Below are 14,205 nucleotides of genomic sequence, written 5' to 3' on the forward strand. Positions count from 1 at the left end.
GCAGCCCTAACCCTGCCCACACTAACAGGATTGAGGCGGTTGTGAGAATGGAATTAGCTAATCAAGGAGAACATGTCATCCCAAAGCCTCATCCAATCACCATCTTATGTTCCTCATGTTCCTCTTAATGGGATCCGGTCGAAGGGTGGCCCACGTCGTCTGAATGCCGCGTACGGGACAACCAGCCCTGAGGCGGGCCGCACATTTCGTGGAAACGCAGTGGCGCAGAAAGTGGGTATGCAGTGTATGCAACGCATAGGGGGCGCTGCATTAGAGGGGGCGCAAAAACGACGTGGGGAATTTTTTTTCTAGTCAGCATTTTATGTACTTAACAGCTGCTTGTGTATGAAATGATCAATAACAGAGGAACAGCACCCTCCCCTCCTGCCAGCCGCTCTCCCCTCCCATATGGCAGCTTGGGCAGCGGCCCTTCAGAACGCGCTGAGGCCGTTTTTTTTCCTTTTAAATTTGAATTGTAAGAATGCAATCGACTACAGGGAGCTAAAGATGGGGCGGCAGATAAACCTCCGGGGCACAAAACAGAAAACAGAAGAGAGGGAAGGATAAAGATGTTGGAGAGACGAAGAAAAGCTTCTCAAAGTGGTTGAAAGACAGAAGGTAAGTAATGTCAGTGTATCAACAAGAGAGTTGTAAATATTCAGGTTAGCTATTTATTATTATTATTATTATTATTGATTCTTTAATTAAAAATGAGTTGTACAAGTTTATGTCGCGGGGGAAGGGGGCGAATGACATGTTCGCATACACCTCAGAAAGTATGTAGTTACGCCCCTGTGGAAACGGGACGTTTAAACGAGAAACCCCAAAGTTTGACTGTTGACTGTTTGACAGACTGTTTCCGCTCCCAGTAACAGTCGGGAGCAGTATTCCTACTTTCCTAATCAAAGTAGGAAACAGAGCTTCTTTCCTACTTTGATTAATGGCGGCCCGCTTGTAAAGCTTAACGGTGACCTCACATGATACCGTTTGGCTCAGACGCCTTCTGTTCTTAAAAAAAACACAAAAATAATAAACATCGTACTCTAGAATATTGTGATGAAAATAGGGCCTCATTAGCCAACTAAATCAATTTCATTTTACAAAAAAAAAAACATTTTGCCAAAACTGATATTTTATGTCAAAAAAGGTGGTGATTTTTTTTCTCCTTTTTTTCTTTTTCATTTTTCTTTTTGTCAAATAAAAAAAAAATTGGACTGTGATGCTATTTTTGTTGGCTTTCAATAACTTCTGTTAAATGCCTGGTCCTTTAATCAATTCAAATTCTCATATTCTATCTTTAAAAAAAAAAAAAAAGACAAAAAATTGAGTTATAGTGCTAGCGCTTGGCCTTCGCAAGATATCGGCATTAAAAAAACCCAAACTTTCCAAACTTGCTACAGGATGGATAGTATTGTTATCAATTTTGGTTTTGCATTGCTGTTGCCTTTCAGCAAGAAGAAGAAAAACCATCTTTAAGGGGAGAATCGAGATCCTTCCGAGGAAAATTCTCAACCGTAATAATCAGAGCAAAAAATATCAATGTTTCTGAAAATCATATCACCAAGCAAGATAAAAATTATGTTTGTTATGCCATTTAAAATCTTCAAACGTGTCATAAAAAGTGGGAAACAATGGGCCTAGAGCTAAATGTAAGTATATTCCATTCTCGTCTCAAATTGCTGCGTCTCCTCTTACTCCTGGCTGCCACAGTAAGCCGTCTTCCCCCTAAACTCAATCAGAAAGGTTTATAGGGCTGATTAGATTAGCATAAGCAGCTGGGAGTAGTTAATGGTCTTTGCTGGTGTTGATAAGTAACACTGACTAATTGGCCCGGGCCGGCCGCAGAGAGCCGACACCGGCTCACAGGAACAGACTGAGACAAACAGAACTGGATCGGCGCCGTGTGTGAGATGCTGAGGCTCGGATGCGATGAAGAGAGAGCTTCTGGATGCTCCTGGCCGAGACGTGGACTTTAACTGAGGGACGGGATTTGACGCTACTTTAGCTCCCTGCTCAGGTAGGACTGAGATTTATGGCAGAAATATGTTTGTTTTCTAGATTTTCTGTCTGACTTTATCACTAAATTCGCCAGACCAGATAAGGTGGGTCGAGGTTTTGCACGGCAAAAATGCAAAATTGTATGCTTGTTTACTTAATTGCTTATTTAAGTTCTTGGTCTTGAAATAAGACAAAAATAACTTAAAACTTAACTTTTTGGCAAGACAAATAAGCTTGTTTTAAGTCTGTATTTCTCCACTGACGGATATTTTCACTTATTCGAAATCATGAAACCTTGAATTCTTTCCGTTGCTGATCCTTGTGACGGCAGGGATGAAAACATTCAATGTGGAATCTTGATTTAATCCTGTCATGATTTTTTTTTTTTAAAAAAAGAAGAAAAAAACAGGTCAGGCTTTTAGATTAATTTGTTCATAGGAGCAGTGCTTCGTCTCTGCTTCTTTATAGAAACGTTTTCTTTAATTTTTCATCTAGAGTCAGACAAAATAATTTGCAAGGATTGAAAAACTTGAACTTATAAACAAAGCTGTTTACTGTCGAGCAGTAAATGCGTCATGGGAGACGATCTTAAATGTTTTCCCAAACTATTCACTTAAAAACCAAATAAAATATCAGCAGTGATCTTTCCTGCATTTATTAAAGATTCACTTGCAGATGCTTTTGTTCATCAACCTTTCCACGATCAGTAATTGGGGTTTTTTTTCTGAATGGAAAACTAAATCATAACAGTAGAAATCTTGCAAGTCGGTACATTTGTCAAAAACAGATTACGGAACCCGTTTTCTGACATTTCTGTTTTTTCTGTTGTTATTTGTCCGTTTATCTTTCCGCTCATGCGCAGCAGTTCTTTTCTTTTTTTTTTTTAAATATCTACATGCTCCCTCTAGCTCAGATTGCAACAGACGAGATTAATTATGCAGTCGATACGCAGCTCTACGTTACGATGTCACCAGGCGACATCGCTGAGTGGATGCTTGGAACAAATCAATGCATTGATGTGTCATTAGTTTCTTCAGATAAATAGAAACAAAACTCAAGTTATCGTCTATGGGCATGAAGAGGAACGATCTAGAGTCAACGCACAGCTAGGATACCTGGAAACAAGAGATGGGGCGGGAAATCTGGGAGAAGTGATGGACTCTGACCTGAACCTTCAGAGCCACATAAAGACAATTGCAAAATCAGTCTTCTATCACCTGAGGAACATATCCAGGCTTAGGGGACTAATGTCCCAGTAAGAGAAACTAGAATCTAGAGAAACTCATCCATGCATTTATCTTTACTTGCACTGATAACTGTAACAGCATCCTCACAGGTCAGCATAAAAAAAAAAAAAAAACCTGCAGCTGCTGCCGATCCAGAACGCTGCTGCTCACGTTCTCACTAAAACCAGGAAGCCAGAGCACATCACTCCAGTTCTACAGTCCCCACACTGGCTCTCTGGAGCTCAGAGAATAGACTTTAAAATATTTTTTTATTAGTTTATACCTGACTAAAAGGCTTAGCACCACAATACATTAAAGATCTGCTGTTGTTGTATCAACCTTCCAGGCCTCTCAGCTCTTCTGGTTCTGATCTCTGCTTCCCCAGAACCAGAACCAAACATGGAGAAGCTGCATTCAGCTTCTGTTTGCCACAAATCTGGGACAAATATTTGCTAAACCGAGTCACCCCGACAGACGGCGTTGGTATTCCAAACTAATTGCTAATCAGGTGTCCTTGGAGTGGATACATTTTAAACTTAATAAATGGATTAACTCTGATTAGCAGAACAGGATTACCATTTGTAATGCAATCTTCTGTAACGAGATACTGTGTTGTTTGTCAGGCGAAAAGTGGCTCCCGCCCACATAAGTGACTGGATATAAAGCTGATTTGTAGAAGGTATAATATTCTGATAATCGTTTTGTCTGCATCTCAAATTTACACCCGAGTAAAGTCGGCTCCCCCACCCTCGTCAAATCAGACAAAATTGGTGTCAAACGTTTGTGCAGCAAAATTTTTTGTTTGTGCTACTATCATTTTCAAGATATAAAGAAATGTTTCTAGAGGTCATCAAAGGTCAACCAGCCCCCCCTACACACACACCTTCTTCAAATCAGACAAAATTGGTGTCAAACGTTTGTGCAGCAAAATTTTTTGTTTGTGCTACTATCATTTTCAAGATATAAAGAAATGTTTCTAGAGGTCATCAAAGGTCAACCAGCCCCCCCTACACACACACCTTCTTCAAATCAGACAAAATTGGTGTCAAACGTTTGTGCAGCAAAATTTTTTGTTTGTGCTACTATCATTTTCAAGATATAAAGAAATGTTTCTAGAGGTCATCAAAGGTCAACCAGCCCCCCCTACACACACACCTTCTTCAAATCAGACGAAATGGGTGTCGATTAACTCGACTCCGTTTGTGCAGCAAAAATTTTCGTTTGTGCCGCTATCATTCTAAAGATATTAAAACAAATGTTCTCTAGGGGTCATCAGAGGTCAACCACTGTGGGGTGCAACTTCACTCAGGTCAAATTTACTGGCGTCAACATGAATCGGCACGCCTTCACGCCCCTCCCAGCCAGACCCCCGGCCTACCCACTGATGGGATACCAGGACAGAAATGTAAGGAGATTAATATTTTTTTTCTTCTGTTTTTTAAACTGGACGTCACATTTGACGGTCCTGTCGGTGTTTCGACCCAACTGCCACTGAAACCAGTCATCTTTTCCATCTTTCCAGTTCGGCCTGCAGCCTCCCGGACGAACACAGAGGCCGTACTTTGACAGAGCCTTTCACCAAGCAGCGCAGAAGTCCTCCAGATCCGCAGTGAGTCCAAGAAACTGGGATCAAAACTAATCTGTCAATACGCTACATATATTTTTGACACATATTCAAAATGGATGCCACATATGCACGCGTTGTACCTTTCGATACATTTTCAAGAACCACAGAACTGATCTTTTCATGTCTTTTTTTCTTTTTCGTCAAAAGCAAAGTCAACAATTTTTCAACTTTGCTGTATTTTATTGGGATTTTTATGTTTAAGAGCAACACAAAATGCAGTATAATTAAGAATTTGAAGGAGAGTTATGCATAGTTTTTATTCTTTTTATAACATAACATTTCAAAATGCTTGCCATGCTTGTGTGTGTTCAGTCTACTTTACATTAATACACCTGGCGGGGAGTGAACCAAATCAGACGTTTTCTGGAGAATATTAGGGTGGACCAAGAAACAGAGATGGAGTAATAGACATTTAAGGCAGGGTTGCGTTATAAAACTACAGTTCAAATGTTTGAACATCTCACAGAGAGGACTTTTCAATCCATCATGCAAAAAATGGAATAAGTAAGCTACAGTTGCTGACCTAGGAAAGATGGCCGTCCACCTCGCGTGACGTCCCAGGTAATCAAAACATTAATCGAAGAAGAAGAACTCTAGTGAAATGAGTCAGGGTTTACAACTTCTGTACAACATTCAAAATTCTTTATGTGGCACATTGAACTGTAGTAAACAAGATAAAACTTGTTTACAGTCTCTCTCCCGAATGTGACCCAACTCTGAAAGAAACGTTCAAACTCGGAGCAAAACCTGGTTCCGACTCAAATCGGCTGAACACGTCTCGTCTTTTCAGATTTTTACTGGCAGAACATTTTTAAAACGTATTAATGATATGAACAATTTTGCGAGGCAGACAAAAGTCCATATTAAGAGCTAAACATTAGGGTTAAATTGGTTAAAAGAAAAATATATACGTTGAGATATCTTTGATTTAAAACTAGCATAGCAGTTGGCTCATTTATTTTTTCCCCCCAGACAAGAAGCAGCAGCAGTTGTCTACATGTCTATATTGCATGGAGGATTTATTACCACAAACAACTCAAGGTATCTAACTTTATGTATTTTTCGATGTAAAAAAGAACACAAATGAAGTTTAAATTTCAACACAGCTGAATTACAAATTATTTTGAAAATGCTGCAATGATTTATTTATTTATTTATTGTGCTTGTATGGCAAAAAAAAAGCAAAAAAAATTTTCTTTATGATGGACTTGACAGAAAATGCATCAGAAATCCCAAAGTCTTCCTCAGGAGACGGTGATGAAATTTCCAATCACAAACCTGCTAGACTTGGAGCAGCCTAAACAACCCCAGCCCTCCCGCAGACGCCCATATTTAGGCGAGTATAGTCCTGAAATGCTCACTGCGACTGAAATTGTAGTTTTTAAAACGCGCTCTTTTCCGTCTGCTTTTAGATTCTGCGTTTAGAAGCACAGCAGGAAGAGAAAAAGCAATAAATGCCGGCCATAACCCGAGCGATCAACCGGAACCTCACCCATCTACACCTGCTTTCCGCCCCAATGAGAAAGCGGATCTGGAGAGACCCAAGGGCTGCCAAACCAACCCGACGAGCGGCTCCCTCGACAGGAAGCGGCACCCGGAGGGCTGCAGCTCCGACGGCGTGAAGAGGCTGAAGCAGGAAGACGAGCGGCCTGACCCGTCTTTATTCACTGCACCTTCTACAGACCCTTCCACAAGCAGGATGCAGGCTCAGCCAACGAGCATCAGCAGGCTGTGCGCGTCCTGTTGCTGCACATGCGTCTCTTACCCGGGTACAGAGCTGCATCTCTACCAAACTGCATCATGGGAGCAAGCATGGAGCCACAGAGTGGATGTCCATCTGAGGCAGAAAGTCTTCAAAGAGTATTTCTGTGAGCGGTTTCCGCCTACGTTGGCACCTCATGTTTACTCTCCTCTGGACTCTGTTTACCTTCCAGACCAGAACACGCCCCCGTCGTTTCTGTCCCTGCTGTAGAGCATAACTCTCATTCTGGCTTTTTTCCTTCTGGACTTCTAAAAACCAGAGAGCTGATCGTTTCTACAACAGAGAATGCTTGTAGTCCTTAATCTGCTCTAAATGTTTTGATGACAAATGTCATTCCTCTAAAAACCAGGTTTCTACAAGAGAGCCAAAAAAGACTTTTTAAAAAAAAAAAAATAGTCTCAGAAATTTTCTAGAAAAAGTTGGAAATTTGATACAAAACAAACTTGGAGTTTCAAAAATTGAGAACTTTCAACCATTGAAATTTCCAAGTTTTGTCTAGAAAATTTCTAGATTTTTTTTTTAAGATCTACAATGGCCTTAATACGACATAGTAGTTTCATATTCAGTTTTAATTTGCTTTAAAATATCACTTTTAAGTTGTAAAGACACCCATGGCTGGCTAAGAACACAAATATTAACCAGGAATTCTCATGCATTGCATTTCTTGGGTTCTTCGTTTGTTTTATTTTGTTTTTTTTTATTTGATGGAGTACGATTTTAATACAGATATTCTGTTTGTTTTTTTTTAAGCCCAACCACTCAGCTCACAAATACCTCCTAGCATAAGGCAGGTTTCTCCATTTTGCTAATGGAGAAACAAGCAAATATCAAAATGAAACCCTCAGACAAAACCACTTTAAAAGACTAAATTAATTTTGCTACTTAACTGTAGCAAAATGTAAAGAAATTGGAAATGGCTTAAAATGTTTGCACAGTTCAATAAATAAGTTCTCATCACAAATGAATGGCCTCCTCAAGAAAAATTGAGTGTATTGAATTCATGTTTTTTTAGTTGGAATCCAATTCTCACCTTACAAAAAGTTCCCAATAGTTAACATATTTCAGTGCAACAGAGCAAAAAATAATAAAAAATGTTTATGCTTCTATAAATATACCATATTTGACCATGATATGAAAAATAAAATCTTTAGATGAGCAAATATCTAAAGAATACATTGACACAGGTGCTTAACTATTGCAGTGCATTTTCTGGTTTTGTTCATAGAAGCGCAGCCTGAAGTCTGGACAATAATCTGGACAATGACATCCCCGACAATAAACGTAGTTTTAAAATGGAATGGGTCACTTTGGGGAAAAAGCGCACAGGGCAGAAGGTTTCTACTAAAAATAAAACTGTCAGCTTTCTGCTGTCAGCTCCGAGGCTAAAAAACCCCCCAAAACAAATTTTTTAAAAAAGCGGCGCTACATAACTGTCTCAGCTGGACATTTCCGAGCAACTAAACCACGTCCATCCCGAGACCCCTCGCGACTTCCGTCAGAGCCTGGACGGCACCGGACGTACCGCAGCCGTCCTGCGATATTCCTCCGGGCTCGTCGTCGATGTGAGGAATGGTCGTCATCATGCAGTAGACCGGGGAGTCTGCTCCTCTGGGGCTGTGCTGGGACGACGCTTCCTCCCCTCCGGAGAGGTCTGAGGAACACGAGGAGGAGGAGCTGGAAGAGGGCGAGGAGGAACCGGTGGGGGAGCTGCGGCCGCTCTCCGGGGCGACGGTGGCGGCTTTCTTCTTCGAGCTGTTGGCTCTCTGACTTTGCAGAAGGTTGCGCGGCTTTTCGGCCATGTTCTTCATTATCTCCTTCGTCACCTCGACAGTCTCAAAGCGCACCATGTTTACTTTTAGGAAGCCGTCGACGTCCTTCCTGTATCTGTGTGCAAACCATGTTATTGATTAGCCTAATTGTACTGCGGCAGCTTTTAAGCATTAAAGCTGCAGTAGGTGACTTTTATAATATATATTTTTTCTACATATTTGCTAAAATTATCACTACATTGTGAGACAAGATCTGTGAAAAAAGAACAGGCTGTTCTACAGGTGGCCCTATGACTATCTGCAGAGCTACAGTCAGACACAACCAATCAGAGCCAGGAGGAGGGTCTTAGCACTGTCAATCATGCTAGTGTAAGCTGCTCACACCGTCCACCATGCTCTCTGCTAGGCTAGCTCGTTTTTTTGTTTTGTTTTTCCACAAATTTTCTTTCACATTATACTGTAACAAGTGACGGTTTTAACAAAAATAATAATAAAAAGTTTATAAAAGCTACATACAGCAGCTTTAACAAATTTAACATTTGCAGTCTGAGCTGCTTTTCAAAGCTTGTCCCAAGTTCAAACCTTTTGATTTTTTTTTCACATTACAAACAGTTTATTGCATCAGGATTTTATCTGACAGAGCAGAGCAAAAATAATGCACAAAATTTTAGGTTGAAAGCACCAGAAAAAAAATCACATGTACAAACATTCCTTATAATTGAAAACAGTCATGGCAGAATCATGCAGTGGGCATGATTAAAGGCACATTCGGCTAAATGTTTACCTGAAGCGTGAGTGCCCAGAGGGCCACTTCAGCTCGTGCTTCTTTCGGAGGTGAAGCGTGAGCGTGTAACACCAGGAGAAGACCTTATCGCAGATGTGACACTTATATTTCGACATCCCGCCAGCCTGTTGGCCAAAAGTCAATCATTTTAATAAAATATCTTAAAAACGTGTCATTGTGTCAGCGGGTCCACAGCTTATGCACGGTTGACTGACCTCGTGAACTCTCTTTAAGTGATGGTTCACGGTTTGCAGCGTGTAGCAGGAATAATCGCAACCCTCCACTGTGCAGTGATACACGGTGCCTTCATTGTGAACATCTGTGTGCTTCTGGAGATCACGTTGGTTTTTAAACCTGTCATAAAAAAAAAAAAAATTAACACAGCTTTAGAATGAGCCCGAATTGGTTCAGAAACCGACTTTTTACAGCAAGAAATGTCTGTGAAACATTATAAAACAGGCATGTTGGGACAAAATGCCTTTGTTATGCCTCTTTTTTGACTTACTTTCTGTAAAAAAAAAACACAAACAAAAAACTTACTGTCATTATATTGGCCAATAAATAATTGTCCTTGACTACAATGTTGTTTTTATGACTGTTTTGAGTAAAAAGCAAAACTGACTAACAAATGTGATTACTTGAAACGCCCTGCTGCATCTTCACCACTACAAGAAAAAAAAAAAAAAGAAATCTTCCCACTGTAGGACGACGAGGATCAGTTTTGGACGTCTACCTTTTGTCGCAGAAGTCGCAGGGAAACGGTCGCTCATCACAGTGGCGGAAGCGGATGTGGATCTTCAGAGCTGCTAACGTGGTGCAGGTCATATCGCAAAACGGACACTTGACCTGATTCACTGCGAACCAAACAGACCCACAGTTTTTTACAAACAACGCCCAGCAGGACTATTTACGGCATGCTAACACGTTTAGCGCTTCTATTCTGTCACGTGGGGCAAAATCATCCACTCAAAACTGGGCCACACAGGTTTTAAAACTAAAATCACCAAAAATGTTGTGATTTATTTCGTTTTTCTACCTACTCAACGATACACTAAGCATAAACAATTTTATTTAAACCATGTTTTTTTTTTTTTTTTTTTTTTAGAAGTAGGATCATAGAATCAAAACTTTGTCATGGAGAATTATTTTGGGCCCAACTGAAGAAAATCATTTCAATTCTTCTCAGTAATAAAAACAAGATCTAGATCAGTCTTCACTTGAAAACACTTGCTGTATTTAGTCTTATTTTAATACAGAAGATTTGGGTGCACTAAGGTGTACTTTAGAGCATAAGTTAATGAGAAGATGAGGTCCTTGTTACCATGACAATACAAGAAAACCAGAAAGCTTGGAGAACATGATCACTTCGTATTTCATCTACCAGTTTTCTCAGGAGACTTTTCTCAGGAGATTTAAAAGTCATAGTTTTGTTAATAAAGGTGCAGCAATAAATTTGAAAACATGGTTACCGTAAATGCAGTCACTGTGTGCAGCTTAATGATACAAATAATTCTTCATTATGTGACTGGTGTCACATAAAAAGCATATTACATACAGGAATGTTTTTCATGAGAAATATTTGTTTTTGTGGGACTATGATTGCTGTGTCACACCCAGACAGTTGCCTAAAAAAGAAGTAATAAATAGTTATTTTAGTCCCCTTTTATTATTATCACAATGCTACTACAAATACTGTGGTAAAGATTTTTTTTAAATTCTCTACAGATTTATCTTTAAATCTATATCACCCATCTCTATTTTGGTCTAAATTTAAACACCTATTTAGGCAAAAACATTTCAAGTATGATTCGTCTCATAAACACAGACAGCAGAAAATAACCTGTATTTGGTAATAAACTGATGGCTGTTTTTTACCGTGCTGGCGAATGTGATCCCTCAGGAGCCTCTCACTGGGAAAAGCTTTGCCACAATGTTCACACACAAGGGATTCTGATTCAATTAGAGTTAAAAAAAAATTACATTAGCAAATACATAGCATCCCTAAAAACATTTCAATACTCCAAAAAAAAACAAACGGTGTGTTCCCACCTATGGGCTCCGCCTGCCTCTGGAGGTGGTCGAACAGCTTGGTGTTGCTGGAGAACATGCTGCCACAGGTGGGACAGGCCACCAGTCGCTCCTGAGTGTGGCTCCGCATGTGCTCCCTCAGACGGTACCTTATCTTGAAGAAGGCGTCGCACCCTGGGACGGAACGAAGAAGGGGCCGTTAGCGCGTTGACGCGGCAACATGGCAACCGACGAGTACTCCTCCCCTCCCGTCCTACCTGCCCAGCTGCAGAAGAGCGCCTGCTGCTGTGAAAGAGACTGCTGCTCGGCACTTTCTACGTGGTTGTCCACGTGGCGGTAGAACCACTCGGGATTGTTAAAAGTGCTCTGCAAATAAGTTTTTTAAAAAGCACTCTTTATAATAATCAATAATAGTTAAACAAGCAGCGACTTCCACGGACAAAAGCACCCACGTCGCAATGCTCCCACTGGCACACGTATCCCTCGGAGCCCTCTGGCACCAGGTTGTGGCTGTGCGAGCCCTGGTTGCAGCCGGGGAGGTCGGGGCGGGACGTCAGCAGCTGTGAGCCGATGAACTTGAGTTTTCCGTGGTAGTTGTGGAAGTAGGCATGAACCTCCAGCTCTGTGGGGCTGCCCATGGAGAGGAACTCACATCCGCTCCACAGACAAGCAAACTCGTCTGAAGTGAAACAGAGAGCAGCAATTAAAAAGGCGGCATCAGCACATTTTGTATGTTAAGTTTCCCCCCTTAAATATCATACTAATTAAAAGATACTAAGGTGTTATGCATTTTTAACGCCTGTTGTAAATTATCTCAGAAAGATTTTCTTATTTTTGATTTTTACATAAAGATTTTTTTTAAAAACCAGCCAGAATAATTTTCTGTTTGTATTAAAAAGTTATATTTCACCACAGAAAAGCTTGTTTAACCTTAATAAAATGCCCATAAGCATGTATATAGGGTTTTTATTTTTGTGTGTGCTGATGTTTTACAGGCGACTTGAATATACAGAATTTCCCTCAGAGTAAGTAAAGTATTTATCCATCTATCTAATTTATCGTCCAGCAAAACTTGTTATTGTGACCGGGTTACCGATACGCAAAATTTAAGTACGTTTTGTGGGAACAAAATGAAAGGAGGTTACAGACAAAAAGGCCACAAGTGTGTAAAAAAAAATGGAGTATTGCCACAGGATAAACTGACTCATAAACAACCCAGATTCCCAAGGAACAGCTCTCCAAATAGCTTGCATATTTTTGCAAGATGTGTTGCTTGTTTGTTAAAAAAAAAAAAAGTACAGTTGGAACAAACTAATTCAGCAGCGTTCTCCTTTTGGAAATTCATTAAAAAATAATAATAAATAATATTTACAAGCGAGATTCTACATGTTCTTAATGTTTTATGAGTGTTTATAATATACCAGCTTAATTTTTTCAATCGAAATACTAAAATAATGTCCCTTTTTGATGATATTCTTATTTATTTAGATGCAATAATCTCCCGAATCCCAACGACCCGTTTTAAGGCAACTTCAACGCGAAGTCCTTTCCTCTAACGTAGAGGTTTCTAACATGTAGTTTCCTGCAAAACGCACCCAGCTCCTCCAGGGCGTCCTTGTCTCCCAGATAATCCCTGAGGTGCAGGGACATGTGGTCGCTCAGCTCCTCCATGCTGCGGCCCTTGAAGCTGCAGGAGTCCCACTCACAGTCCACCTCGAAGCTCTCCAGCCTCTTCGTCGTCATCATGATAAGCGATCAGTGCTCCTCCGACGCAGCTAAAAACAAACAATCCCAATTTTATTATTATTATTTTATTTTTAATTTTCACAACAAAAACCTTCGCTACGAAATCAATCTAACAGGAAATTAGTTGCTGTCTGAACCAATTATTAGTTACGTTTACTCGAAATTTGGCTAACAGTCTCATAACCGTTGCTGAAGTTGGAATAAGTTACCACATTTATGTTGTTGTTTTTTTTTTTTAAATAAAAAGACGGTAGACATTTTTAATACAGTTTCAGTCGTGTTATGAATACAGCGATAAAAACGCGGGGTTTCCTTATATTTTCACATAAATCTTCAGCAGCTCTTACTTCTCGGTCACTGCTTCTCCTTCCCTCCTTGCAGCTCGTCAGCTTTGTTTATTTCCTGTTTCGGCACGAAAACGGAAGTGGCTCTTCTTCGTCGCTCCCGCGAGTTGAGTCAGGAGCATACCGCCACCTACTTTCCTCCGTTATTAAATTACCCTAAATGTCACGCAGTGACATGGCGCTTCTTCAAGTGGAGAACTCAGGCCCCGTTTTCGTAGTTTTGACACTTTTTTGATGTTAGAGTAAAATGCTTTTTGCCAGTTCCTCCCACATGAAGCTAAATACGCTTTAGAGCTTGTTTAGGTACAGTATGTATTATTTATATCAGCTTTCACCTTCCTTTTAAAGGTTGTATAATATTTAAACATAAAAAAATATTTAACATTTCAAACCTAAGAACATAAAAACAATACTAGAATAATGTTTGCAAGAGTTCCACCACACCTTCTTTATTTATAGTTCTTAACCATGTTCAGTTAAGCACAAAATGTAATATTTATGGCAAATTTAGGTTTAAAAGAGTCTTGGACAAGCTGATTTTTCTGACAAGAAGTCGTTCTAGCAATCTGGATTGGCCCATCCTCTCTGACTTGGATCTGGTAGAGAATTGCTGAAGGTGGCTGAAGAGTTGTAGATTAGCCCATTGGCATGAGGTCTTCCTACATCACAAAGATGATAAATCAAAATACTAGTCGGAACTTGCTAAAAGCTGGTCAGAAATTATTTTTTTTTAAATTGAAAGTTGTAACATTAGTACTACAAATATGGGGAAGAGTATACAGTATGTATAGCATGCCACCTTTTAAAAAAATCAAAATAGAAATGCATTTTTTAAAACATTTATACAGATTTTGATGTTTCTTAGTTATCTGTTGTAAGATCTCTGTTTATAATAAACAAACTTCTTGTTTTGCATGAAAC

The 14,205-nt window shown here is 39.9% G+C and overlaps 2 protein-coding genes across 3 annotated transcripts; one reads left to right on the top strand and one right to left on the bottom strand.

Moving 5' to 3' along the window:
- The first annotated feature begins 1,201 nt into the window (after positions 1-1,201).
- Positions 1,202-7,511, top strand: LOC114161502 (uncharacterized). Of its 2 annotated transcripts, XM_028044808.1 has the most exons (6): positions 1,202-2,017; positions 4,491-4,629; positions 4,747-4,833; positions 5,824-5,892; positions 6,067-6,187; positions 6,264-7,511. In XM_028044808.1, exons 2-6 carry the CDS (start codon positions 4,555-4,557, stop codon positions 6,821-6,823), a joined length of 912 nt encoding a protein of 303 aa, XP_027900609.1. In that variant the 5' UTR covers positions 1,202-2,017; positions 4,491-4,554; the 3' UTR covers positions 6,824-7,511. The 2 variants fall into 2 exon arrangements, with proteins under 2 accessions (XP_027900609.1, XP_027900608.1); XM_028044807.1 differs by lacking the exon at positions 1,202-2,017 and having other exon boundaries at positions 4,386-4,629.
- LOC114161498 (histone H4 transcription factor) lies at positions 7,361-13,409 on the bottom strand. The gene is made up of 10 exons (XM_028044800.1): positions 13,288-13,409; positions 12,790-12,969; positions 11,647-11,873; positions 11,452-11,560; positions 11,216-11,368; positions 11,042-11,116; positions 9,900-10,020; positions 9,382-9,520; positions 9,167-9,291; positions 7,361-8,497 (listed from the first exon to the last, which is right to left on the bottom strand). Exons 2-10 carry the CDS (start codon positions 12,938-12,940, stop codon positions 8,071-8,073), a joined length of 1,527 nt encoding a protein of 508 aa, XP_027900601.1. The 5' UTR covers positions 12,941-12,969; positions 13,288-13,409; the 3' UTR covers positions 7,361-8,070.
- Positions 13,410-14,205: the final 796 nt, after the last annotated feature.

Source organism: Xiphophorus couchianus, chromosome 18, assembly GCF_001444195.1.
Source record: "Xiphophorus couchianus chromosome 18, X_couchianus-1.0, whole genome shotgun sequence".
NCBI lineage: Eukaryota > Metazoa > Chordata > Actinopteri > Cyprinodontiformes > Poeciliidae > Xiphophorus > Xiphophorus couchianus.

Excerpts from the sequence above, each read along its gene's own strand:
- LOC114161502 (XM_028044807.1), top strand. The coding sequence starts at position 4,480 with ATGTTCTCTAGGGGTCATCAGAGGTCAACCACTGTGGGGTGCAACTTC. Across the intron at positions 5,893-6,066 it reads ATTACCACAAACAACTCAAG|AAAATGCATCAGAAATCCCA; the intron begins GTATCTAACTTT and ends TGGACTTGACAG. Across the intron at positions 6,188-6,263 it reads CCGCAGACGCCCATATTTAG|ATTCTGCGTTTAGAAGCACA; the intron begins GCGAGTATAGTC and ends GTCTGCTTTTAG.
- LOC114161498 (XM_028044800.1), bottom strand. The coding sequence starts at position 12,940 with ATGATGACGACGAAGAGGCTGGAGAGCTTCGAGGTGGACTGTGAGTGG. Across the intron at positions 11,874-12,789 it reads GGACGCCCTGGAGGAGCTGG|ACGAGTTTGCTTGTCTGTGG; the intron begins GTGCGTTTTGCA and ends GTTTCACTTCAG. Across the intron at positions 11,117-11,215 it reads GAGGCAGGCGGAGCCCATAG|AATCCCTTGTGTGTGAACAT; the intron begins GTGGGAACACAC and ends TAATTGAATCAG.